We start from the raw sequence: 26,790 nt of genomic DNA on the forward strand, positions 1-26,790 counted from the left end.
TTCTCTTTGCATGCATCTATTCTTTTGGTTTCAGCAGTAGGTTAATTCATCGTCATTAGTAGATAAAAGCTCTGAAAAAGACTAGAAGAATGGCGCTTGCTATTGGGTTTTACTAGGAGCATTCAACTACGAAAAAGAGATATTCAGCAGCATAGTCAGCTCTCAATTATCCAGCACAATGAGGCTGGCATGGGCTAGCTCACATAAAGCAAAACCACAGCTAATTCAATACATATGTATTAGACTATAAACCCAAAGTTAATATATTTACCTTTAGAAAATTTGTAAACAGGTTTCCTTTCAGCAACAGATTTTTATGTTTTTTAAAAAAAGGTAATTAGAGTGCAGCTTGATCTAAGCAGTCTTTACCCTGCATTTCATTCTTTGTGCGCTCTGTTGTAGCCAGAGACGTCAGGAGGAGGTGATGCCACGTTAAATACACACGCTCTTACTCATTTCAGATGGTGGTTTCACATCCAACAGTGCAGAGACTTGGTATTAAAATTTTATATGACGTAGGGAATACTATTTGTATAGAATTTTATGGTTTTGGTATAACAGTCTAATAGCTATAAAGAGGACTATCATGTTTTTCTTAAAGTGCCTGGTGAAAAGCACTAAGAAAGTAATAAGCAGTGAGGGACAAGGGAATTCCTTACAGCAGTTCAAACAAATTCAACTTTTTGTCTCCCGGCACTACTGCTCTCCCAGCTTTCCTCCTAGTACTGTCGTCTGCTTCCAGTGTGAGAACTGGAAGTGCTGGGATGTTGGGAAGTGGGGAGCAGGGATTTGTATGAGAAATTCATGCATTGTGTCCCTCGAGATTTAGATAGCCTTTAGAAAGTACTGAAACATGCCATAAATGTTCTAGTGAAGAGTGTTTTCTTTTCAATCTGCATTAAAAGATAAAAAGCATATTATTTAACCCATATAACTAGGATTCTAATAACTTTGAATGCAGAATTATTTTTTTTTTAAATACATTTCTGTGTATTCCTGGCACTCCATAAATCATGTAATACTTTGTTATGTAGGTATTCTATACTATACTATTGGCTGGCTGCACCTTTGAATAGGCTTAAGACTTCGTACATGTATTTCAGAAAAGTTAACTGTTGATCATACGGTCACTGTGTAGGTAAGAACATTAAACATAAATTATTATTACTACAGCTTGTACACAGATTTGGTCATTGGACTGTATTGGTGTGAAAGATTGACCAAAGAGAGAGAGAGAGAGCACTTAACTTTTATTACCCCCTTTTTTAAAATTGTATTTTAATTTGAACTCAATAAAGTTTTCAAATGTTGAAAGGGATTGTACTGAGAGGTGTGAGAGAACATCTCTGCCGGGCAGTACTTCAGCTCTCTGGTTCCATACTGAACAGGGAACTAGCTGTATTAGCTACAGAAAATGAACAATATATAGGTCCCTTCAGACAGTGGTAGGAAACACTAGATAGAAAAACAGAGCAGCTGAGAAAGCGTCATCTTACAGCAGCTCTCGTTGGTTCCATTCTTGCAGAAAGTCTGCGTTTCCTGCAAACCGTGAAACATTTCAGCCTTCAGTAAGGCTTCAAATGCTGAGGAAGTCATGGGGAGCTGTTGGTCATAGTTTTTCCAGGAGTGGGACTGGAATACCTTCTCGGAGCTGCTGAAATTTCTCTGCTTTCACTGGCATTACTAATTCTTAGGACTCTTGAATTCTTTTTGATTAGTTTTGTTGCTAAGTAGAGTTTGGGATTGTGGGGGTTTTGAAGTAATGCTGATTTTCAGTCAAGCCTGCACCAGAATTACGACGTATATATCAACCTTTCGGTATGGAGAGTCGTGGCAAGTTTTATTTCTGAAATGTACTTTTTGCTGTGCCAGATCCCGGCTTCTTTAGAGCAGGGATTTTCAGCTAATGTCGAAGCATGCAGTGATTAGGTGATACGGGCAATTATTTATATAGGCATAGGAAAGGGCAAACCAGTTCAGTACAATATAAACTAACTGAATGTAATCCATACCAGATTGGGTGTTTAGGTTCCTTAAAGCTTCATAAAGTTTGTTGTAGTTCTTTTTTTTTTTTTTTTTTTTTTTTGTTTTGTTCGTTTTAAATCTTATTTGCCTAGTACGTTTTTGAAGTAGGATAAGGGGTCTGTTCTTTTCTCCCCTACCTTCCATACCTCTTCTGTCACACAAATGCACACACCTCATCTTTAACATGAGGTCCTGGTACATTCACTGATGAATTAATGCACTAGTACCTTAACACGTAATTTTTTCTAAGTGAGGAGTGATGTCCTTTAGCCTATGGTCTGCCTACAGCTCACAAAATCATTGCGGCCCTCTGCCGTGTGATTTTTTTTTTTTTCGTTTTGTTTTCTTTCTCACTTTCTAACTTGTTAATGTATGACCCTCGGTATTGGCAAAGTTTATTTATCATAACATAGGAGATTGTAATCCTTGATCTGTGTGGATATAGTTTTCGTAAATGCTATAGCATAAATAGAATTAAATGTGTAGTGTATTTTGGGGAATTAGCTTGTTACATTGGGAAGCAGTCTGGGCCCTTGATTAAATGTGTTGCTGTTGTGAGCTGCCTGGGTTTCCTCTCTCTATTCTGCATGACACAATGTGATAAGGCTGTTTCACCATCTGCATGTATTCTTTTGGCACATTGCTGTTAGATTTCGATTTGCTGGTTCAGGAAATAGAACTTTCCTTGAAGAGTTACTATAAACACATGAATTCCTTTCTTGGTATTGAGACTTAAGTTTCGTATTGAATGCTGATTTGATCTGAAGTGAGCATCAGTGGGGACCAGAATTACATGTGCTGTTGACAGCTTTGAAACACAACAAATGAAGGGCACTTTACCAACTCTTCATATTCTTTAATTTATTTTCAGAGAATCTCTGTAATAGTTGAATGTAATTTGATAGCCAAACAGTTAGCAAGAACAAACCAGAGTAAATCAGTTTCAATTACTTGCTACGTGATCCTTGGAATAAAACCAGATGACAATAAAAGTTCTAAATAATTTAATAAATACGGTGCTGGAATAGCAGCCTGTCTCTGTCACCTGGAAACTGATGGATTCCAACTTGGTTATGACAACACTGTGTTCTTCGGGAATTCTAAATCCGTACAGATTTATACCTTCATCTACAAGCTCTGTAGTTAGTTTTTAACAAGTGGGTTTCATTCAACTAGATTATATTGAGATAATCTTTACAGCATAGAGTGTACTGTAATTAACGACAGCTATTATTGAGCATTAATGTTCCAGTACAGCTGTGTGTGAAAGGTTCACAGGTCCAAACTGCTTTCCAATATACTGAATTAACTCCTCGAGGAGGACTGAAAACCCATTGAGGTTCCAAGGTGATACAGGACGCTTGTTGGGCAGTGCTGGAGAACGTTTCCAAGGAAACTAAACATAGCAGTTACAGAGCTGCATCATCATTCAACTTCTGCTCTTGATTGATTTTCAGATGAAGGCTAGCATATCCTTTTTGTTTCTCTTGTTCCAGTCTGTGCAATCTAAAAGATTTATGGATAAAATCTTGACTGGCTATCTCACAAAGTGAGAAGTTGCGGTTTTTATCACGGAGTGAGCCAGTCTGACCATTTTTTAACACCTTGGCAAGTGTGTATGACAACAGCAGGCAAAAAAGAATTCCAGAGGAGGCTTTCCCATCTGGCTGAACCAAGCTGAAATCTAGAATTTCCGAACTGCAGAAGGTTGAGGTTAATATTTTTTTTCTCTTGCAGATGAAATTTCAAAAGCTCTTGAAGGTAGCTTTCAAAAGTTTGGCAGATGCGGCAATGTTTCAATACAATAGTTAGGAGCGTAGCGTTTTTCCTGAGCCAGTTCTCCTCCCGTCGCTGTAAGTGTTCAGCCAGAGGGTGCAGTTTTATGTTACAGCTGGGCTGATTAACTGTGAGCAACGACCAAAAAGGGAGGTCTTGTTTTCTTCTCCAAAGCTTGTTCCTTCCCCCTCCAGTATGTCAGCAGTATTGCTAGTCTGACCCCACAGTGAACCGATAGAGAAAACTAAGGCTACAGAAAACTAACACTAAAAAAAAAAAACAAAGAAAATAATAGCTTTCTTACTGGTGTAGTGCTCGGATCTAGCTGACCATGGGGTCAGGTGAGCGCCAGTGCTGTTATAAGTGGCTGGGATGCAGAGCCCGAGGCAGGAGGAGTGGGAGAGCTCTTAAATTAATATAGATGTACAGTAAATCTAGCCTTTGAGCATGCAGCTCCCCTGATCAGGTTAAAGAATATTTATGGATTATCTGTACTACTTGCTATTCCTCTCTGTGTTTGGTGCCCTGTTTTTGTACATCCTCCTTTGTGGTAACACTAGTGGTTTTGTGGTTAGTCGGATCAGGGAGCAAATCCGGCTGAAAACTAAGCTAACAAAAAAAAAGAATTTCATCTTCACAAATGTTACTGTTAGCATAGCAAGGGACAAGGTAGTGTGAATTTCTCCGTTGTGGCAGCAGCACAAATTTAAATTTCCTAAAGTTTATTTTGATGTCGCATTACAAGTATTCATATGGAAAAAGCTTTACCAATTTGTTAGCTCTTAGCTGGTGTACTGTTCCAGGTTCAAGGATTTTCTTGAAGGATAAGACCCTTCAAGGTGTAGCAGGGTCAGATGACCCTGATGTGGCAATCCAGCCACCTCATCACCAGGCTGGGTTTTGTCTGTGTGATTCCCCTCCTGTGTGATTTAGGGAAGACATCAGTGTATGCAGTGTGTGATGATCTACTATATAATCATCATTATCTACGTTAACAGAAGAGACAGTTTGATGGTGGTTTTTTTTTTTTCTTAGTGTTTCAAATTTTTTCTATTTGGTTTCACTTTAGATACATCAGTGGAACGCAGATTATCTAAAATATATGGGATTTATGCTCTCTGCACGTGAGCATGACTAATTACACTGAGCTACATCTTTAAGTGCATTTATGTTCTCTGATGAACCTGGCTGAGCTGAGGAAACAGCATTTTAGCCTCTCCAAATACATTTCACATATTCCAATAGGCTCAAGACTTTCTTTTGAAGATTTTCTTTCATTCAGAAAGGGGATTCAATGCAGTGCATTCTAGCCTAGCTTTTCTCCCTACTGTTGTTTTCTTTTGGGATTACTGTTTGGTCATTGTTCGGTTCAGACCATACTCAATTGCCCTTGTAATTAGTGTGGAGCTAATAACCGTGTACTGACTAATCATGTCTGCTTTGGTTTTCTGGGATTGTTTTGACTCTTTCAGCTCCCACTGACTTTTAGGGGGGAGTTTTTGACATTTAGCACCTCTGAAGCCAGGGTGTTTCAGTTAAGAACAAGCTGCTAATGTGTTAAGTCATAGCCATTAAGTGATAGGATTATTCTGACTAAATCTCACCGCCTAAAATGTAAGTGTCTATATTGTGATGAGTCACCCCAGGACCCCATCATGGCCAGTGAAGTTCTGTCATGATGTTCCTGGAGTTAGCCTGCAGTGTGTTTCACCCTGAGGTGGATGCCTGTGTTCCGTCAGGTGGTTCGTGCTATAAGAAAAGTGGGAGTAGATTACATGTGGAATTTTGTTTAAATTTCTAATCTAATTTGCTTGGAGAGCTGGTCAAAGTGTCTGTATAGAACCGAGTGTGTAAAATTTGGGCTTTAAATCTGTGTTTATCTGTGGAAATTGAAGTTGCCAGACATAAGAAGAGTTTGAAGAGCTCCATCCCAGGTTGAAATCAAGAGGAACACCTTTAAAATGTTAATACTTAGGTGCCTGTGGTAAAATTCACATTCATACACCGATGCTTAAAAATTTCAACTATGCAGGAATATTACCGTTACCACTATAGCATGCTATGAAATCATCTGCTCACAAGATCAGCATTTTCATTCATGTTTGAAGCCTGGCAGTAATTGTGAGGTTTCTTTCTCCTGCCCTTGTAAACCAGGCTGGGCTCTGCATTTCCCGCGTCGTTCCTGGGAGCGGGCACAGGCTCCTGCCTGAACTTTGCACGTTCTGTTTGACAAGCTCAGTCTCTTGTTTGGCGAGATACTTCATCTTGTAATAAAAGAAAGAACCAGTTTGCCTTCCGTGATGCAGATTCTAGTTTATTTCATAGTTGTGATTACAACAAGTTTGTTTAAAGCTGCAAAGAACAATTTGTATAGTTCTTCGCTGTCACTAGTCGAGAGGGTGAAATTAATAGTCACTCCGTTATCAGTCCCTAAAGCGTTTTCTTTACAACTACGTTTTAAGGTAGATGCCACTGGGTAGCAAATCTATAGTGCTCTGGTAATGTTTAAAATAAATCGCATCTTGCGTGTCCAAGCTTGATTAAGGTTTAAGTGTCTTTGGCAGAAATAAAAGATCAATGAAAGTTCCTCCTTAATGTATATATAAGAAATATAAAACGCACAGCAATTGTAGGGTTAAGTTTCTTCTCAATTCATTCACTTCAGTATCAACATCACCGTTATTAATAGAGGTGTCATTTCCAGTATACCTCTCTAAATTTGAAATAAAGTTTGAAGTACTCTGCATGTGTTGCAACTTTTGATATAGGAGAAGGTTATGGAATATGAAGCAGGATGTAGATGAATCTGTTGGGCTGTGACACCTCAAAGGTGCTGGTATACACCATATTTTAAACACTAAGCACATGCTCAATTTTAAGCGCTTGCCTTTCTCAGTGCTTAAAATTGCTGAAGGTTAAATATAGACAGGATTTGAGGTGAATGTGTAAGGTCTACTTTGTTCCCCAACAGATGCTGATTTTAATGTTCTATTAATTAAGACTGGCTTTTTTCACCTTTTCCCTAGGTTTTTACCTCCCATGGACCTACTGTGATTATGCCAACTTGGTTCTGCTCTCGAGAATGGTTTTTTCATGTGGGAAAATTTGATGAGGGTGGAAAGGTGAGTACTATGGATGATATGGATGATACCTAGTCCGGGAACCATCTCTTTGTCTAACAGCCTCTGAAAGCCCTAAACCGGTTATTAAGAAACACTAGGCAAAGGGGTAAAGATAAAAACCGAGGTCTAAAAAAAATCTGGGTTGTACTGTGTACTTTTTTAAAAAACCAACCAAACAAACAAAAAAACCAAACCCAAAAAACCTAACAACAACAAAAAAAATCCCAAAACAACCAACCAACCAACAGTCGTTAATCAAGTGTGCTTGTTTTGGGGTACCTCTGGTGATTGAAGGACATAACTGAGATCGGCTTTATAGCTAAGTCTAACACATTTGTTAGATAAGTCAGCGTAGCTAGAAAAATTAAGGGTTCAGACATTCAGGCTCCTCTTCGGTCCCTGAAATAGATGCAGCAGATCTGAAAGCTAACCAGAAGTCAGCTCATGGTTTCATTCTGAACCGTCTCTGAAAGGTAAGGTAGATTTGGTGAAAGAGATCAGAAGAAAGGTGCAGGAAGGCAAAGAGATGGTAGTACATTCTCCTAAGGGGAAAGGTTTATATCCCTAAGATGAAGAAAGAAGGGAGGAGGGGAGGTCACAATGTGCCATAAAACTACCATCATTAAATCTCATTTATCCACTTATCTCACATCCACTTGTCACTCTTAGTTCTTGGGCTTGTCCTTGGAATGTATTAAGTAGCTTTTCCACAAGGATCGGGACTAAGAGGTTGCAAATTAAACGACTGTTATCTGAGAAGTGTTCCTCCACTGACAGTTAGGTGTTCTTTTGCTTTATAGATTTCCTGTATGAGTTAAATTTGGTTGCTTTAGGCTCATCAGCACGTTTATGGAATAAAATCCAGGGATGTCTATTGGAGGTATTTATTGTGGTAGGAGTAGAAGTATCTTGGCAAATAGACCTGATTCAGACACATTTGGATCCATTCTGTGTGTTTTGGACCTGAGGGGTTTTGCTTCCAGAGGTTTTGATGAGATTTTAGGGCTAGAATGGGTGGTTCTGAGTTTTTTTTGGAAAGCCTTCTTCATTTAATAGTACTCTTAAAAAAAAAAAATCTGCTAAGGCTATTTCCTATTTTATTATTTAAACTACAACAGATTATTATTATTATTCTTTTTATAGCGTCTAAATGGAGCCCTCCTGTGCCATGCAGTGTGTATATATACATACAGACTTGCACACACATGTGTATGTATGTATGAGGATATACAAATATTATGCTTTGGGCTGCCAAAAAAAATTATAATTTAAGGAGACGGCAGACAGAGAACAGAATTGTTTAGAGTGGTGAAAAGATTTGCCCTTAATTACACGGCGGGTGAGTGGAAGAGCTGGGAATGGTGCCTGGCTCCCAATACAATCTACATTCACTGACCCATGCTCTTTATTTCTTTTTTATTATTCTGCCTTATCATTGTATTTTCATTCTTTGAAGAATGTTTGACCTAACTTCTTGAGCATTGTTGGTAAGCTCAAAAAAGAAAGCAACCTAAAACATAATAACAGCAATAGAACAGCAAGCCTAATGATAAAGTTCAAGAGGTTAAGTTAAACAGACTATTGTTCTGTGCTTTTTGCTTTTGGTTTTGTGTTTTTTTTCTCTTTGTTCTGTTTTTTTGGGGTTTTTTGGTTTTGCTTTATATATATAATTGTGTAGGGACTATGCCAGCGGTTATTCAGATGTAATACACCGCCAATCCTAATGATTTTTCAGCGTCAATGCATGATGTGTCCTCCTAGCTTTAAAAATTATCAGTGATAACTTAAACTTTTTGTTTGTGCCTGTTGTGAAGTGTCCAGCATGTCCAAACTCAAACTCTGGCTGATACAGAGGACCTTCAAAAAAAACACCCTATGGAGAAGGGTGACGACAGATCTGAACAAAATAATGAACATAAGCAATGAAGCCAAACCCTTTGTCCTTTGTGAGTTTAGAGGACACAAAATCAAATCCTAAATCCTTTAGCATTTAGCACTGTAAAGTACTTTGCATTGATCTAACTCATTCATTTTCATTCTGAAAGAATTTCTTTTAGGCAAAGAAAGATGTTCTCTGTGTATCAATAGAGCTGTTATAAACTACTACTGAGTACTCTGTAGGATCTTACCCAGGTGTGCGTGTGTTCTGACCTGACCCATGATCTGACTATGGTAATTTGAGCACTTCCATCTCCATTTTTGGGATACTATTTAACAGTGCGACCTGTAAGTGTCGTGTTGCTGCAAGTAAACACAGAAACAGGCCAACAAATCTCCACATTCTGCCTTCTCCATTTGCTGAACTGGTTTCATGCCAAAAAGCTGCATTTCTCATTTGGAATTAAATCCAAACACCTGTTCTTCATATTTCAGTGCTTAGAACAAATGCAAGATAATTCTTCCACGGAAGAAATTGTGTTTTGATTTTATGTTAATAGTATGAGTGGACTGATAGAATATAAATATATAAGCTATGATGTAATTTTTTTTTTTTTTTTAATTACAGGCAAGTATGCATGTATCTCTCTGTCCATCCAGGCTTTACGTGAAACATTTTTTTAAAATATTTTTTAAAAAATATTTTAGAAATAGATATTTCTTTCTGGTTAAGATCTGCAATTGTTGGAAATGTATTCCTTTTATGTGATCACTGTGGCAATGTCCAAGCAAAATCCGAAATAGTGTCTTCAGAAATGGTGGCGGAGAACCCGACAGGTTTGCTTTGTGCTCTAATTAGCTACAATGGTAGAGGTGTTCTTTATGTACCTTCTGATATATGATAACTAAAGCAGACATACTTAAAAGTAGTTGATTTTAGCAAGCTCTAATGGTGTGCTGAGACCAAGGTAATACAATACAAACAGTCACAAGCTTACAAAGTAATATTTTAAAAAGTATCCACTGCTAGGAGGGGGAGTCCTGTGAACAGGATTTCAGACTTAATTTTTTAGGAAACTAAAGGGAAATAATCTTCCCGTTATCCAACTGATTCAGATAAAGAGTGCAGTACTTCCTTCCTGAAAGAAGTGGCAGGACTTTTCTAAACCCTTCAGAACTCATGCTTGAAAATTACTATGTGACGTTATCCCTGTGACTGGTTTTGCTCCTATACTTTTTGGTGTCTTCTAATAGCATCACTGTTTAAGAGTCATAACTGTGTCCAGTTACGTCCAGATGAGGAAAAAATGTACGTGGTGTTGTATGATATGAAAAGCAAATTTTGAAGCTGTATCGTGTTAAAGTAGGGAACGTATAAAGTCACCTGCAGTGGTAGATGTGGTGTCTGTTACTTGCTAAGCAAAGTTACTGCTTCCCATGTGTGACAGTGCACTTCAATTTGCATATAAAACCGACATTTTGCAATTGTATCCGACTGACCTTGTGTGCTTTTACCAAATAGCAGATTTTGTTTGCTCTTAATGTCCAAACGGAGATCGCTGGGAAGGCACGTTATTTGTCTCTTTTGGCATGTTGTCCTTTGGTTCTAGTCACTTGTGTGCAATGGCTCTAAGCTAAAACAACTGGCTTGTTGCTTTCGGTAAATGCTCAAAGAAATGTTGAGATACAATAACTGTATAAATGAGCGTTGCTGACCTGCAGGCTCCGCTCCATGCAAATATGGCATATTGCATAGTCTTGGCTTTACTCAAGCAGTATTATTCTTGACATTACAACTGTAATATGCCACACTTGTTTCTTTGTCTAGAGTTTTACCACAATTTGGTCCCAAATTTCCTCTCACCTCTGTATTTAACCTTCCTTTTTAAGTGGATGAAAACTAAAAATGGAGTGACAGCCTTAAAGTTCTAAACTAATCCCAAAGTGTAAACAGGGGGAAATGATTCTTAATGAGCCCCAGATGGAATAGCATATTATAAGCCACTGGCATTTCTGAATACAAACTGTGGCTCCAAACAAAGTGTCTGGAGCTCAGTTTTGATCTATTTTTGTGATAAAAGGTCACTAAAAACACAAATTGAGGAGGTGTCAAAATATCCTTTGGTGCACAGGAGACTGTAGCACATGCTGCAAAGCTCTAAGATAATTTTGTAGGCTATTAGGCACTAAGTAATTCATTTTTTCATTTTTCTCTGCCAGAGCACACAAGTGTCATTCCCCCCAGAAAGGCAGGCAGTTACAATAACACCTGAAAGGTAAAAGGCTCAGTAGGAATTTGTTTTTTTGGGGCATGAATGGTCAGTCATGTCTGTCAAATAACCTGTCAAGGTGCTCCGGCGAAAAATCTGGATAAAACACAGGCATTAATGTTTTTGGCTTGGTATAATTAAGGCTGAACAGAGATCAGTATTTGATCTAAAAAGGGAAAAAAAAAAAAAGTGGTGGAGCTAACGTTTAATTGTACTTTATAAGCTATTTGAAAATTCACCTCATACCCCATGTCTAATGACATTTTTTGCTAGTCTGTTATGAAATGTCATTTAGAATTTTCCACCTCCCTTCCATTTGACTTCCCCATCATCTTTGTTTAACTCAGTTTCTCCCTGCCAATGCCTTTGGATGAAAGCAGTCTTTTGGAGTTTCCTCTAACCTGTTATTTCCCAAACAGTGAAGTAAATGTTACAGGCTTCGGGTCTTACAGTCAAGGCAAAATGGTGCAAAGACATGATGTGGATGGGAGCCAAAGGGTGAAGAGCCAGATCTGCAGAGACTTAAGAATATCTTCAGTAATCCTGAAGAGAAGCTATGAATAGCTATTTAATATGGAGTTAGCTTGTGGTTAGTCTGCCTGCATACCTCCGGTGACTATCCTAAAGGAAGTTAAACCAAGGAGTGTTTTGAATTAACAATAATTTGTCCTTGAAATAAATAACTTCTATTAGAAGGTTCATTACAAAAGAAATACACAATTGACATTTAATACAAAACTTGTCTTCAGGGCAAGACCGAAGGTTGGATAATTCTTGATAAGTTATTTTAGTTGCTAATTTTTTTCACTTTTACATTTAAATTGGAGAAGAGCTGCAATTTCTTACTTAGTTTCAGCTTCCAGGGGCTTAGTGGCTGTTCCCTATTAGCAGCACACTTTGAACAGCATTTGTTGCTGAGTAAGAGAGTTTGATGCCGGGCGGAACAGCATTTGTTCCTGAGGCAGGAGTGTTTCCTTGAAAATAGGGTGTCTTTTGTGTTTGCCTCCATGCCACCAACCCCTCTGTATATGTGTTATTTCTGTAAGTCCAAGATTTATCTCAAGACTTTGAGGAAAGGTTGATAGGCAGCTGTTAGCGTACCTATTTAAAAAAAAAAATTTACTTTGATTTTTACTCAACATCTCTGCTTTGCTGCTAAATGACTCTGAGTTCAGAATTTTTCTTCCTGTTTAGTCTTAGATATTGTAATATACACCATTTGATCTGCTTTTTATGCAACTGTAGTGTAATAGTAATACTTGAAATATTTTTCTTTTTTAATGGATGTTCTAAAATGTGTAGCATGAAATTACTTAGTTTATAAAATAGCAAGGAAACAAACTTTCCAAAGTCCTGTAAGAAACAGGTGAGTTTGGAATCAAAACTTCCTTCCTTTTTGAGTCATTCTTTCCTTTCACCAATTTTAGGCTCCTCTGAGGAATGAAAGCAATTTGGCTTATTCTGTCCAACAATTACCGTGATGTTGCTGTCTGGTTTGCAAAAAAATGTACCAAGTTCTAGCCCGATTTTCCTTGATGGCTCTGATCAAGAGGAAGGGCCAGGCTTTCCCAAACATGAAGGCTTTTTTCATGTGTGAATAGATTTACTTCCCTTGTCTTGTTTGTCATCACTTTTTGTTGTAAATGAATGTATTCTTGATATATAAAACAATCGGTGTTAGATTTCCCAGTTTCACTAGTTCAACTGCTCTGAATCTGCCCTGGTTTTGCTCACAAGGACCTGCCACCGCTCCTGGAGAGCCTGTCAGCTGGAGGAGGACGGGGGAAGAGTACGTGTCGAAGGTGATTGAGACAAGGCTGAACAGAGGGAAAGGAGATGGATGAGGAAGTTGGGACAGATTGATTCTGACACGGAATCAGTCTCTCCTGTATTAGGTTTAGCAGCAAAAGGCAGCTCTTGTATTGTGTTTATGTCTGTAACAGCCCAATGGTAAGTTTTGCCCAAGTGACCAAAGACTTCTGTCACCCTGAATTTCTGCAGTAGTTACTGTTGGTCTTCCCAGGGCCACAGCATGATCTCTCACCTAGTTACGGCATTGGACAAAAAAAGGCCACTCATAAGTCCTCCAAAAATTGCTGATCAGTACCTTCATCCCTGCTGATGCTTTTCACCTTTGCTGATGGTGGAGCTGCAAAAATTGTAGCCAGAATTGCTTTTTGTAGTGGTAGGTGGCTTGTATCTACTTGCAGAATACGTATGTTGAGAATACTGTAGTTGGAGTAGTGTTTCCTGCACAGTGATCTGCTAGTAGTTATGGAGCCATAGAATAGTTTGGGTCGGAAGGGACCTTTAAAGGTCATCTAATCCATCCTCCCTGCAATGAGAGGGACGTCTTCAAGTGAGAAACAGAGGGCAATGAGAGGAAGACAAAAGAATCGTGGAATATTTAGTTTGGCCCCTGAGCAAGAAATTACTTTAGTTCAAGTTAGGTTCTGCTTGACATCCCATCGTGTATACAAACCCGATCCCCTCATCTGTAGAGCCAACCATCAGCACAGCAAGTGATACCTGCCCAAAATAGTGGGTAAACACGAATCTTCACCCGTTCAGCAGTCATATGTTGAAGTGAAGGATATTTGTGCTGGTTGGAGCCGAGCAGGTGCAGGCTGGGGTTTTGCCCCAGGATTGGAATCAGCAGTTGACGAGCACAGCCGCGGGTGAGGCAGGCCAGTGAGTTTATCCCTTAGTGCAGTGGAGCAGAGGGCTGGGGTTTACCGATAATGTTGGAAAACTCAATATGTAGTCCAGGAACATGTAAACTCTGCAATTTAACTGTAGTTATTAACGCTGAAAACTATTTATGTGGTAGCCTATTGCAGAAATGGTGTATTGTTAATTGATACTTTTAGCGATGAGTATTCATTTTGTGAAAATACGTTAAAATATCCCTTTAGTGGTTAAACAGCTTTCTCTTTGAAAGCTGCATTGTTTGACAAAGATTCCTGGTGTTTAAAATGTCATCTGGATCCAATAATATGTCTCAATTGGGAAGAAACTCTTATATTGCAACAAACGTACCCGCTGGAGAGCCATAGGAAGTCCCATCCCTGCAGGATCTGTTACACAGTCAGCATCTTTCCTCCCCTGGAAAACGCAGGGCAGCGCTGCTCCTCCGTGATGCCAGAGCCACTGCTGAGTCCCAGGCACCTGCGTCTGCCTGAAAAGAGCGTACTTCATTTCAAAGAATTTCTGCCCGTTAAAAGTAAAGCGAAAGAGCACTCCAGAACCAAACAGCATTTTGAAAGATGCTTTTACTCTTGCAGTAACTCTCTTTTGTAATATACAGATTAACAGTTATCTTGATTGATGTCGATGCTTATCCAAAAGAAAATGAATTGCAGATACGTGTGTGATATAATCATATATGTGAATCAAAACGTGACTACTCCAGTAAGCTGGTATGTGCTACAAAATGTGTGCCCTGCCTGACACAGCCTGATGCGGGACTGGGAAAGAGAAAAAGGTTTAAACTTTGCTGCAGACTCCCAGTGTTACCATTAAAGTGCAGAATAAGACACAGATAGAAACGGCTACAAGACAAATGGAAAGAATTTGAGTTTGTGTTTTTCTTGTATTTGTGATGCCTGCGGTTGCTGTCTGCTACTCCAGCTTCCCCCAGATTTCTTCTGTGGCTTTCAAAGTAGGTTCGTATAAATTGTATGAAGTTCATTAAAAGTTTTCTTACGCATCACAGCTCCTAAACTAGAAGTCAGGCAAACGTCCACAAGGACAAACAATAGCTCCAGATGAGCTGCCCTCAGCAAGCGATCACATCAGAATCCATTTTATTCAGAATCTGGGAGCGTGGCCCGATTCAGTGTCTTAAATCAATGTATTATATAGTGCAGTGTGGAGCTGCGAAGTACAGCGCTTGATTTGGTTCTGATTTCTCCCAAGATATGTATGTTCGGTTGAGTGGTTTGGATTTGTTTTCCAGGGTTCAAAGCTTTTTTGTCTGGTTTCTCCAGCTCACCCCCCCCAGCTGCTCCATCCAGCCCACGGCTGACATCAGCACTGGGTATGGTGGGTTTGAGAAACAGTCCCTGAGGAAAACACAGCGGGATTTTGTGTCCAGCACTTTAATTAGAGAATCTCCTTTTCTTAATTATGGAAGAAACCCAGAAGCTCTGGTAATGGGGAAAAAATTCAAATTTTTTGTTTCTTAAACTTGACTTCTTACTATGTGATATTGCCTACAGAAATAAATGTATTTCAATATCTTTCCTTTCTTTTACTACTCCTTCTCAACTTTGTCATGTTATTTTTCGGCTTTGTCTGGATGCTACGCTTAAATATTTTGTTTGGCCCACCTGGTTTTATATAGCAGAGATTTTTAGCCCGATAAAATCATCTGGCCTCCACTGGGTTGGAGGAAAGAAAAATCTGTATTTAAACAGATTTGAATGACCTTTTTAAACAGATTTTTAATGTTCTAGCCATATTGCAAGAACTTGCACCATTGGAAAATGTAAATAGATGCTACTTTTTTACCTTCAGTACAGGGCTGTATCTTTCCAGGTGGGTTTACGCTTCATATGTTATGGTGTGTAATGGAATACTGTCTGCCATAAGATCGCCCTTCTGACACTGTGTCTCTGGCATGAAGATTTTCTGATTTTTAGATGAGAAATGTTGCATATGAGATCTCTAATATATCCTAGAGCCTGATAGATACACGGTCCAGGAGATTTTTTTCGTGCAGAGTTTCAGCAGTGCTGCTTGCAATCCCATTAAGAAAAACGTACCATGGAAATAAGCTGCAAGAAAAAACATTTTGTTTTCAGATGTTTCTCATTCTGAGGTTGTTTTTAATAAGGTCTCTTACTATGGGGCCTGATTCACCTTTCCCAAGTAGAGACCAGTATACGTATTTGGCAACCAAAGAAAGAACAATAATTCTAGTAAAATGAAAAAAACACTCTTCTGAAGTCACTGATCCCTTTCAGTAAACGATTTTGGTCACTTCAGGCTTCATGAACTGTTCAGCAGCTGGGTTTTTCTCTTCTGGGACTAACCTGTACCAAGCTTTATAGCCCTGTCAAAATGAGATGATGTTCATTTTTCCACCTCTGTCCTTGTGGTCAGCTGTACTTCATTTTTAAATAGCGCTGCTTGCTTTTGTAATAGCTTTATCTTTTCTACAGATACGTTTATTGAATGACCCCTTAGATAACTTCATGGACACATACAGAAACAATATGAACGAAATGATGTAAACCTTATTCATTTGGCAGAAAAATAAAATGTGTCTTCAGATGTAATTATGAATACTGGTCGGTTCCTGGTTTGAAATAACTGCTTCTCTTCCAGGGTGTTCCAGAAGATTTGTTGTTTTTTTATAAGCACATCCAGAAGGGCGGTGAAGTCTTTCGAGTAAACCATTGCCTCCTGCTGTACCGCTACCATCCACAGGCTGCAACTCATTCCGTCCTAGAGTAAGTTGCATTTTTTGGTAGAACTTAAAAATTAGATTAGTCTTAGATGATCAGCAGCAAAGATGCTTAATGTCTTCAAGACAACGCACAGCAAAATAATTACCCACTTGTGTTTAATTGTTCAAAAAAAAAAAAAAGGCTAAAAAGCAAGCATAACATAGTATGTTGGTAGTATCCTCTTTTGATGGTGGAAGGTTAGTTTTTTCTCTTCGTTCTTGCTATAATTTGCTTTTGAGTAACAGACGGTAATGCTGGAATTGAAATAATGAATTGAAATCTTTGGTTTGGACACTGTTGCCCATACGCTGTGGATACACCTGTGTGAATGATTTTGTGAGGCAGGGATGGGCTGGGGGCATATCAACATTTCACAAATAGTCTAAGAAATTGTTTCGTCTTTGCAACTGCTTTTGAAATAATTTCCTAATAGGTCTTGTAAGAGGAGTGAAGCATTTGGGGGACTGCATTACAGTGGAGACTGTAACTGGTGTCGTGAGATCTCCTAATCTGCCTGAATAACCTCTCTGGTTATTTAAAGCATCGGAGTTTCTTACCCTCAGAGCAGATTGGGAATACTTCATACGATTGTGTATGTCATCTGCTGAACATGGCAGAAGCAAGCAGTGAAGCAGTAACTTCTTCAGTGCTTTGAACACGATTGCAAGAACGTTTTTGAAATATATCCTAGTGGTGAAATTTTATTGGGTTTTTTAATTAAGATTTTTAATATGTGGTTTTGATTCTCATATTTTTTTTGCCATGTGAACCATAATCATAGACTCATAGTGTAAAAATTATTTTTTTTTAATTTTAAAGCTTAATTTCAAAAAGAACTGTGTCATTTTTTTAAAAAGTAAACAGAAACTTGTAATACCAACAAATACCTTCTTTTGAGAAAAATAATAAAAACTAAACCTTTCATCTGATAATGTGCTGCACTTACACAGATAATTTTCCTATTTTAAAAGATCTAAACCATCAAAATCAGATAAGGAGGTTTGAAAAATACCTGGGGATGATTAGGAGTAATTATCTCAGGTGGTTCTTTGTATGCTGTTGCCTACTGCTCTCACACTGCTGGTCTGCCCTTAAAGAAAATGTTAAATTCTCGATTGCCGGTTCCTCTACGTGCGCATTTTACCCATCAAAAGCATCCTTCCTCATCAGAAGTCCTGCAAGCTGAGCCAAAGTAGTTTCTTTCTCTATGGCATTGATATTAATGAAAAATTATGAGTTTTACTGTCCTTTAGGAGTCCCACACCAGAACCACAGTGGTAATTAAGTAAACGATTTTCTTACTGATTAATGATATATATACACTTTTCAGTCAGTCCTATTTGTATGGCCTTGTAGAACTGACTAGTAAACCTAAACATTTTTATGTGCATTTTGGTTGTATATCACTATATTATTGTATACTGTAAATACTATAGTATACTAGCATAAATATGCTAAATAGATAAAAAATGTTCATGGTTACTGTCACTATAGATCTTTATAAATAAATGTATATATGTATGCATATATATATAAAATCATTTAACTCTGAAACAGTCTTACAAGCAAACAGAAGATGTTATTTGGACTTTGCAAACAAATAAGAGGTAAATTATTTTCCTTTTTATTGGTGTTTAAATGTAAGGGTGGTTTTTTTTTCTTTTTAGCATGTGATCATTTTGGCAGTTAGTTACGAACTTTTCAGCCACACGTCATGGGATGCTAGAACTCTTGGAAGGCTGTTGCTTGTGTCTGTGGGAAAACATCTTATTCTTGGAAATGAGTTTGTTTTGAATTTACTGCAAGCTGTTGCTTATTCAGATCTACAAGCTTGTGTGGCACAAGCACCCTGAATTACAACATGCTGTGAGAATGTGGAAATACTGTAAGCTGTTTCAGATGTGCAGTTTGCATCTCCAAATTGGCGCCTTTCTTGTCTCATTCGAAGGAGTCAGGCTAGCCAGTCTTCCTGTTGGCGTTTTGCTGGGACTACTGGTAATAACATTGTGTGCGAACTTTCAAATCGGAGGTTGTGTAACATCTCTTCTTGTTGGCTTGATCCCCTGGTTGTTGAATGAGTCGTGAAGGGTTGGCCAGCGTTTGTTTCCAAAGACTGAGGTGTGCATTGAGCAAATAGAGATTATTGGACTCATCACAGAAGTTTAAGTTTATAATTTAAATTGGGTCTTTCCTAATTTGCCTTTTGGGCACCCCACCTTGTTTAATGCGTGTTCTACCTTTCCTAGAGTCTTTTTTTTTTTTTTTTTTTTTTTTTTTTTTTTTTTGCCTTTCACCATTGGCCTCCATTGTCTTTGAATTTTCAGAGTTAGCCTAGACCTGGATTTGGAAGTAGTAACTCGCCAACCAGATCAATATCTTGTCTGAGATCAAAATGATGCTTGTAGGAAAGTTGATTTTTTTATTTTATTTTTTTTTAACAGATTATGGCTAGTTTCAGTCTTAAAAAATAGAGCTGGTTAATGGGACTTGTTTATACAAAGGTGCGTGATTCAGTCTTTTCAGCAAGGAGAACAGTTGCTCGTAGCCTGTTATGGGCTGATTTCAGTTTATACAAGTGTCTTTCATTACCATTCAGGGGAAGAAAATGCCTGATTTTGCATTTTCAGACTTCCTAAAATATCAATGTCACTTGCCAAGTAGTTTTATGTAGTTCTTTTTATTTAGTATGTATAATTGTAAACACTAATGATTTTTTAGGTCATTTCCTATGATTAGTATCCTTCTGGAACAAATATCTAGAGGTGAAAGTATCTGTGAAGCAGGAAACAAAATCTGATTTGCGTTCTCCCTTACCCTGGGGGCATCAGGCTGCGTTATTAAATGTTTTGGGTGTGTGACAGAATCTGAATGAAGTACAATGTCTATATTTGGATTTCATTAGGTGCATAAAGAAATATAAACCTTCTCATTGTAATTTCATCTAAAGTCTATGCTGGATACCTGCTAAATGTGAATGAGCACTACAATTTTTGAGAAACTTCTCTTCAGCCAGGAATTTACAACACAAAATCCCGTGTATTGTGTATCTCCTGGATCGAAATCATTTTATCTCACATTACAGCTTGTGTCCTAGGGCTGTGTGTACTTTGTGCTGCACAGCTACAGTACACGGGTTGGATACAGTATCAGAGCTGGCTTCATAGGGAGAAGCACTGTAGTAAGGAACTTTGGGATATAATAAAAACATTGTAATATTCATAGATTTTTATCTTGCCAAAGGGGAGAGAAAGGAACCATATATAAGACAACGTACCTCATTGCGAGATAAAAGTCAGCTTGGAACAAGATAAGCCATAAAGCATCATGCTTGTCTTTAGGAAGTGTTGCTGGTGAAGACAGGCAGTCAGGGCAGGTAGCTGATCTCTGCAGCAATTTACAAACTTTTGGTCAAAGTAAATTTAATATATGCAGAAAATAAGGTTTGTACCTTCTGTCTGAGATTCAGGCGATTCTCTTGTATGCAGAAAATGTGAAGTGTGCTGATAAGGCTTGCAGTAATTTCATATGCTGTCTATTCAGAATGAGTATAATATTGTAAGAGCTTGTCCTGCAGAAATAACCAAAATTATGTAATCTATTGAAACCATCTGGTTTCAGGCACTGGAAGCTTCCAGTGTCGTCTAAGCGAAGGAGAAGAGGCATTTAGTCTGCCACACGCATGTGGTTGCTTTAGAGGTAGTGGGAGGCACGGGTCTGCTATGGCTGGTGAGCGCTGGAATGCCGGCTGCGTCTCCTGCAGAAACATACGCACCCAAAAATAGGCAGGAGAGAGGAATAGCGTAACATATTCCTGTACGACTCAAATAAAGATGAGGTCAACTGCATTTTTATCTTCTATGCTTGCATTTGGCACTTCAATTAAACATGGAAACTAATGACCTCATTAGATTCTTGAAAAGTAAATGGCATTAACATTGATAGTCTCTGTCTTTCTTAATAAGCCTTTCATGAAAAATAGGCCACAATGCAAACCATGCCTCAGTTAATGACCCATGACCTGAAGATGAACTCAGACATTAATAGAACCTATTAACAGTGTAAATGTAATAACTCAGTGGGACGATATAGTCCAGCAATTAATAAGTTCACATGAAGTTCAACAGAACAACAACCACAAAAAAAATCAGTTTATTCACCAGTATGGTCAAGGTTCAAACGGGATTCATTTCTGAATTTCCTGTGGATTGCAAGGACCTTATATTTTGCGTGCAGAACTAGCCATAAAGGATCTGTTCTTTCAGCTCTCTCTGTGATTAAAAATTGCTCTGTTCTTCCATCTCTGGATTATCTATCAGGTGAGATTCACCTATAATATAGATCTCTCTTATCCTGCCATGAATAAAAAACCACTGGAAGAGGCTGAATAGCTCCTCTTCCTGTCTGGTGTTACCCGAGTAGCATGCGGGACCAACCGACGTGGAAAAGGACAGATTTATAGATTTATAGTATTACTGTGGATGGTAATCGATGCCTAAAATTCCAGTACTGCTTAGGATATTGGGCTTGTATTTGTGCATTTCTCAAGTACTTGTACATCTGTCTTTGCTCTGTTGATTTACTTATGTAGCCTTGCTGGGGGAAGGAGGGGAAAGGCAGTCAAACAATATGGCGAGCTTTAACGGAGCTCAGACATTAAATCATATCGGTTTTATTGTCACATTATCTTTCATTTCAAAATAGGAGCGGAGCAGATGTTTCTTGACTCCTGTATTCAGTCAGTAGGTCACCACACATTTTAACAGAGCTCCATTGTTATGTTACTTGGGTGGATGGGATGGTAATAACTTCTTGGGGCTGAGGAACACGCTTGGTAGTCATTCTCACCCGCCGCATGAATACCCTCGTTTCACTCCTGCAGAATTTTGGCTCCTCTTCATCCTTCCAGACTACATAACTGATGAGTATTGAGGGGCCACGGCAAGCGAGATCTTAGGAAAATTCTGTAAGCCTTGAGAACGATTTTCCAAGTAGAAAAATGTATACTTCTTACATTTCTTTTGTAAAGTCAGGAAGTGACAAGAAAATGAAAGAAATGGGAAAAATAATGTACCTCAAGAATTTGGGCCAAGGAGGAGTATTAGGATGTGGGAACAAATTTCTACAGTCAAAAGAATTTGTAGCCCACCTTCTGGATGAGGAAAATCTTGTTAACTGAATACAGGCTAGGAAATGATACTAATGGCTACTGGGAAACGGCTTTTTAATCCTCTCTGACATGGGTGGGAAAAGCAGCCTGGATTTGGGGTGAAGCAGAGTAATAATACCTCCTGGTTTTTGCGGGTGGCTATGAATATGTAATAATGCAAAATCTGAAAATAGCTGTGAGAATCATCTCTGAGTAGTGGTTTGTACAACTTCTAGATCGTTTCAGGCATTTTCTTTAATCGTCCTTTGCACGTTGCTACAGTTCCCGTCTGCTGCACCTGCACTGGCTCTTAAAGGGTGGGAAAATGGCGTTCCCTTATCCCTCGAGGCAGGAATTCCAGTTATCTATTCTGGAAACATCAAAAAATGTGGCAAATTAGGTGAACCGGAAACCTGAAGGGGATAACTGAAACTCTCTTTTGACACTGCGTAAGCTACCTTTTGCTTCAGCACGTGAGAGACGTTGTTTGTGCAGAGCACGTTTTCAAAAAGATTAACTGTGTGGTTCTCACTTTAACGCTCAGTCACAAATTCTCCCCTCAATTCTATGTTTGATGATGTCAGCTTGCACTGTTAAAAGAATTTCAGTGTTAAGACTGCGAAGTGTTCGATATAACTTAAAATTTTCATTAAAAAGGGCACACAGAATGTGGAGATGTGATTTTTATATTCTTTTCGGTGAGCACTTTCATAAGAATGCCTCATAGTGATGCAAGCAAAAAAATCACAAGTGCTGGATAGATTGGCTTCATTTTCAGAACCCAAAATATGCATTTAAGGAAGCTATTTATTGGTATTTAAATGAAGCTGTCTGACAATATTCATGTATTCGAACAGTGATCAAATTAATGTGGAGTTTAATGAGTTTCATATCCTTTTATTTATGAGTGAAATTCCCTTAAATACTTTCCACGCTTGCATTTCTCAATGTAATATTCATAGGTAAGATTGGGTCAGTAAATCTGCTTCAGTCTGAAATCTTTATGGGTGGTTACCAATGAGACTTGGCCTGCTTGAATTTGACCTGTATAGGGATTTCTGTGGGATATAGGCACCCCTCACCTAGACAGCAAGGTCATACTGTCTGGAAGCAACTGGTACTGAATGTACCTGGACATCTCCATGATGATCTGAAACGTTTTCTGTGTGCCTGGACGTAGAGTCCAGTCTTTGCCCTACAATTAGAAGTCAGTTGATAATTCTTTCTATGCCGTGTAAGGTTGTCTGGTTTTTTCCTTAGCTTTCTTAACTTTGCAAACTCAAGTGGAACAGAAACTTGCCTGTGTCACTCAAGTCAACAGAAGAGATTCTGAAGTACCTCTGGAATGTAAAACAGCATTGTTATTCTTCTGAAGTCACATTTCAAAGTAAAATCAGTTTTAAGCCCTTTCCATTTATGTGCAAAGCAATAATCTTCCTTTTTAGAAGCTAGCAGAAGCTCTAAAATTTCCAGTAAAGTGATCCTGGAAAAATACTTGACCTCCGTATTTCTTTCCTTTAACTTTCCTTCTGGGAATATAGTATGCTCTAATGAACGTGGAAAAAGACAAGTGTCAAAAGATGCCAGCGGCAGCTCAAGCTTTGCAGCAGGAATGCAGCTTGTGGTCGCATTAGAAGAGATTTGCAATCAAATCCAAGAATTTTTTTTTTTTTTTTTCTCCATTAGTTGAAGCGCTGGTGCATGGCCGTAGTCTTCAAAACGGTGCAGAAACTTTATATGGAGCAACTGTTCTTCTTGGGTACGTTTACTTGTGTGCGAAGTTCTTTCCAAGTTATCACACCACAATCAATGATGAAGTGCTAAGCAGCATTTGGCTCTGCTCAAAAATCGCACGCTGAAGCGAAGTGGGCTCTCTGGAGCTGGCTAATAATCCCAGCAAGAATCCATATGTCTTAGTGCTATGAGGGTTTCATGGGTTTCAAACCGTAACTCAGGGATGTGAGGGAAAAACACAAATAAAACCACAAAATTCCTATCATTAAAATTTTAGAAAAGCTTGCTAACAAACTTTTGGGAACAAATTAGGTTACCTTTTAACCTCAATAACCTCGAATGTTATACTTTCTGCTCAGGAGGTATGCTTCATAAGAAGAACTTGGCTTTCTGACATCTGATAATCTGATATAAAATAGGAAAAATGTGAAAACTTTTCATAGGAGTCACGTGTTACCGAAATGCCAGATCATCAGACATCTCATACTGATCATCAAGGAAACTTGAATGTATTTTGATTTTTCTATAAAATCACAAGCTGCACTGCACTGGCAGACCAGGAGTAACTTGCTATAGCTGCCCGACAATAACCTCATGAATCAGAAGCCTTATTTGACGCAGAAGAAATAGCATGTTCTCTGAGTATTTTGCTGTTTAAATTCCATACCAACTGGATATAGTCAGAAGAGTGTGGGGCTCAAAGTTGAACTGTGAAGAAAGTATATTAGTAGGAAAAAATGTGTGCTTCCCAAGACAGAGAAAACCATAGGCAGCTTTAGGATCTCGCAGGAAAATGAGTAGTTTTTTTCCATTAATGCTTTAAGGAATTTCAGCATCTGATTTCTTGGATCACAAGAGGTATTACAATTTGTAGAACAAGTTGTAACAATTGTTGTAAAGCGTATTGTGTTCTGTCATGATAAAGCAAATGGAAAAACCTGTTTGAAGAAGTGCTTTCAGAAAGGAGAGACGATTAGATGTTTATCAGAATTTTCTGTGAAAGAAATTTTCAACTCAAGGTGCCTTATTCAAGAGGTGTAGATTAGGGAGATTCATCTGTCAAGCCATCATTTGAGGAAATCAATTTATTGCATCGAGAAAACTCTTTATTAAGATACGTTCCTAGTTAATGAATATTAAATGAACCCTGGACACAAACCAGGTGTTCTTAACAGCAGGCAGTTTTGGTTAAACCATTGTAAATGCTGTAGTCTTAAATATTATGTTATGTGGTGGGAATTGCTGTTGTAAAAGCAATTGAAAGTGATAGGAAATGTGGTCACGCACACACACAAGTTGTAGCTGTCAAAGTGAATTAATTCATGCAGTTGGGATGAGTGGGCCATGAATTGAAATGCTTTCCTTGAAGTTGTCCCCTCTTTCCAAGAATATATCTTGAACTTACTGCAGATCTCATCCAGTCTTCAGATTTTAAAGATGTCAGGTGTTCCCTTGCCACTGTTTCCAAAGCCAAGTGGTTCATTCATTGGTATTAGTCTCACAGTTTTTTACCTCAACCACTTGGCTTAAATTATATTGTGGAACTTATTACAAATATGAAGACATAAAGGTGTAATTTCACACAGGCATCTGCCAGCTTTCTTTTCTTCTAAAGCATATTTTAAGAAGCTTTATGAAGCATATCACTTTAAAAAAATTGCTCAACAAGGGCATCACCAGCAGAGATGAAGAAGTCATTATCCCACTCTACTCAGCGCTTGTCAGGCTGCATCTGGAATTCTGTGTTCAGGTTGGGTCCCCGCTATCCAAAAAAGGTGTGGACAGGCTGGAGGGGGTCCTGGGAAGGGCCACCAAGATGATCCAAGGACTGGGAAGCCTGCCATAGGAGGAAAAGCTGAGAGACCTGGGTTTGTTCAGCCTTGAGAAAAGAAGGCTTAGGGGAGACCTTATCACCGTGTTCCAGTATTTAAAGGGTGGCTACAGAGAAGATGGAGACTCCCTTTTTACAAGGAGTCACATGGAAAAGACGAGAGGTCATGGGTAGAAGTTACTCCTGGGAGATTCCAGTTGGACCCAAGAGGAATTTTTTTCCCAATGAGGATAATCAGCCATTGGAAGAATCTCCCCAGGGAAGTGGTGAATTCCCCAACGTTGGACACTTACAGGGTTCAGCTGGACAGGGTGCTGGGCCATCTTGTCTAGAGCGTGCTTTTGCCAAGAAAGGTTGGACCAGATGATCCTTGAGGTCCCTTCCAACCTGGTGTTCTATTCTATGATTCTTTAAAATGAAATAACTTTTATTTGGTCTAAAGTGTGTGTGTGTGCATATTCACAAGCGTGAATGGTGTGTAACAGGCGGTAGTTTCAGTGTGGCGTGTGACTTTGCAGTTCAGCGACTGTTTGTTGCTGTACAGGTGTCCCCTGATCTAGAGCGTTGAAAACTGACTTGTTGAAGAGTTGAGCCGAATATGGACTTTCATTGTAGCATTGGGCTGTATGTTTGGGTTGATTGAGGTAGTGAATTTGTGAGATCTCAATGTGGCATTGACAAAGGCGAATGAATGCATGGCCAGATGGAACATGAAGAGGTCATCTTAGATTTAGGAGATAGTTCACCTGTATGCACTGCAGGGTTATATGGCGAGTATGGGTATGGGCGAACGGTGTTATCAGTGGGCAGTTGCAGCTGTCGGTACTGAATTCGATGCCCATAGCCACTGTTTTTCATCTTCTTGTGATCTTCTACCAGGGTTCTTGAAAATAATAGTGGTTTAGCTACAGTTTCAAATCTATCCTAACGATTTTTGTCTGAGCTCTTCCACAGAATTCCTTTTTTCCAAGCAACAGTTTACATTTCCCTAGGAAATCTCTGTTATAATGTTTTCCTGTGATTTTTTATATCATGTGTTGAATGAGTTTGGTCAGTTTTATGTGTATGTGTCTACATACATACACATATCGGTATATAATAATGCTAAAAGTTTTAGGTGTCAAAATCCACCCTTTTTCTAACTCTCCAGGGGAACTATCTGGAATCATCGAGTCAGGTTTCTTGAAGAAAGAGTCCTGAGCTCCTGGACATCATTCACCATTTGGAACGCTGGCAAGCAAGGCAAGAAGCTCTACAGAAGCTTGTCACCAGCTAATCGGAAAAAGGTGAGCTAGTAAGAGTTGGGTAACATCTGTACAAACCCGCTTTCTTCTCTTTCCTGTGCCTCCTTGCTGCTTCGAACATAATGTAGCAAAGTTCTCGTAAGATATTGTGAACCCAGAGTACTAGTTGATGATTAATACAAATTGGGGGAATTCTTAATATTCTGCATAATGTATGTCTTTTTTAAAATGCCCGTGTTCTTGCTTGCTGGTGACTGAGCGTGGTACCAGGTTAGACACACTATATAACTGTTTATGGCCCACCACTGCGT

General features: G+C 38.8%; 1 protein-coding gene across 8 annotated transcripts in view; it reads left to right on the forward strand.

Annotated features, from left to right (window-relative positions):
* Positions 1-26,790, forward strand: part of B3GNTL1 (UDP-GlcNAc:betaGal beta-1,3-N-acetylglucosaminyltransferase like 1) — a 127,866-nt gene that overhangs the window by 82,546 nt on the left and 18,530 nt on the right. For all 8 annotated transcript variants that reach the window (XR_008469358.1, XR_008469361.1, XR_008469360.1 and 5 more), the window contains 3 exons: positions 6,828-6,923; positions 16,403-16,527; positions 26,386-26,521. Coding sequence is in view for 2 of the 8 variants with exons in the window: in XM_054221203.1 (XP_054077178.1) it covers positions 6,828-6,923; positions 16,403-16,527; positions 26,386-26,521 (357 nt within the window). In the remaining 6 variants the exon portion in view is untranslated. The remainder of the gene's footprint in view (positions 1-6,827; positions 6,924-16,402; positions 16,528-26,385; positions 26,522-26,790) is intronic.

This window comes from Rissa tridactyla, chromosome 15 (genome assembly GCF_028500815.1).
Source record: "Rissa tridactyla isolate bRisTri1 chromosome 15, bRisTri1.patW.cur.20221130, whole genome shotgun sequence".
NCBI classification, from domain to species: domain Eukaryota; kingdom Metazoa; phylum Chordata; class Aves; order Charadriiformes; family Laridae; genus Rissa; species Rissa tridactyla.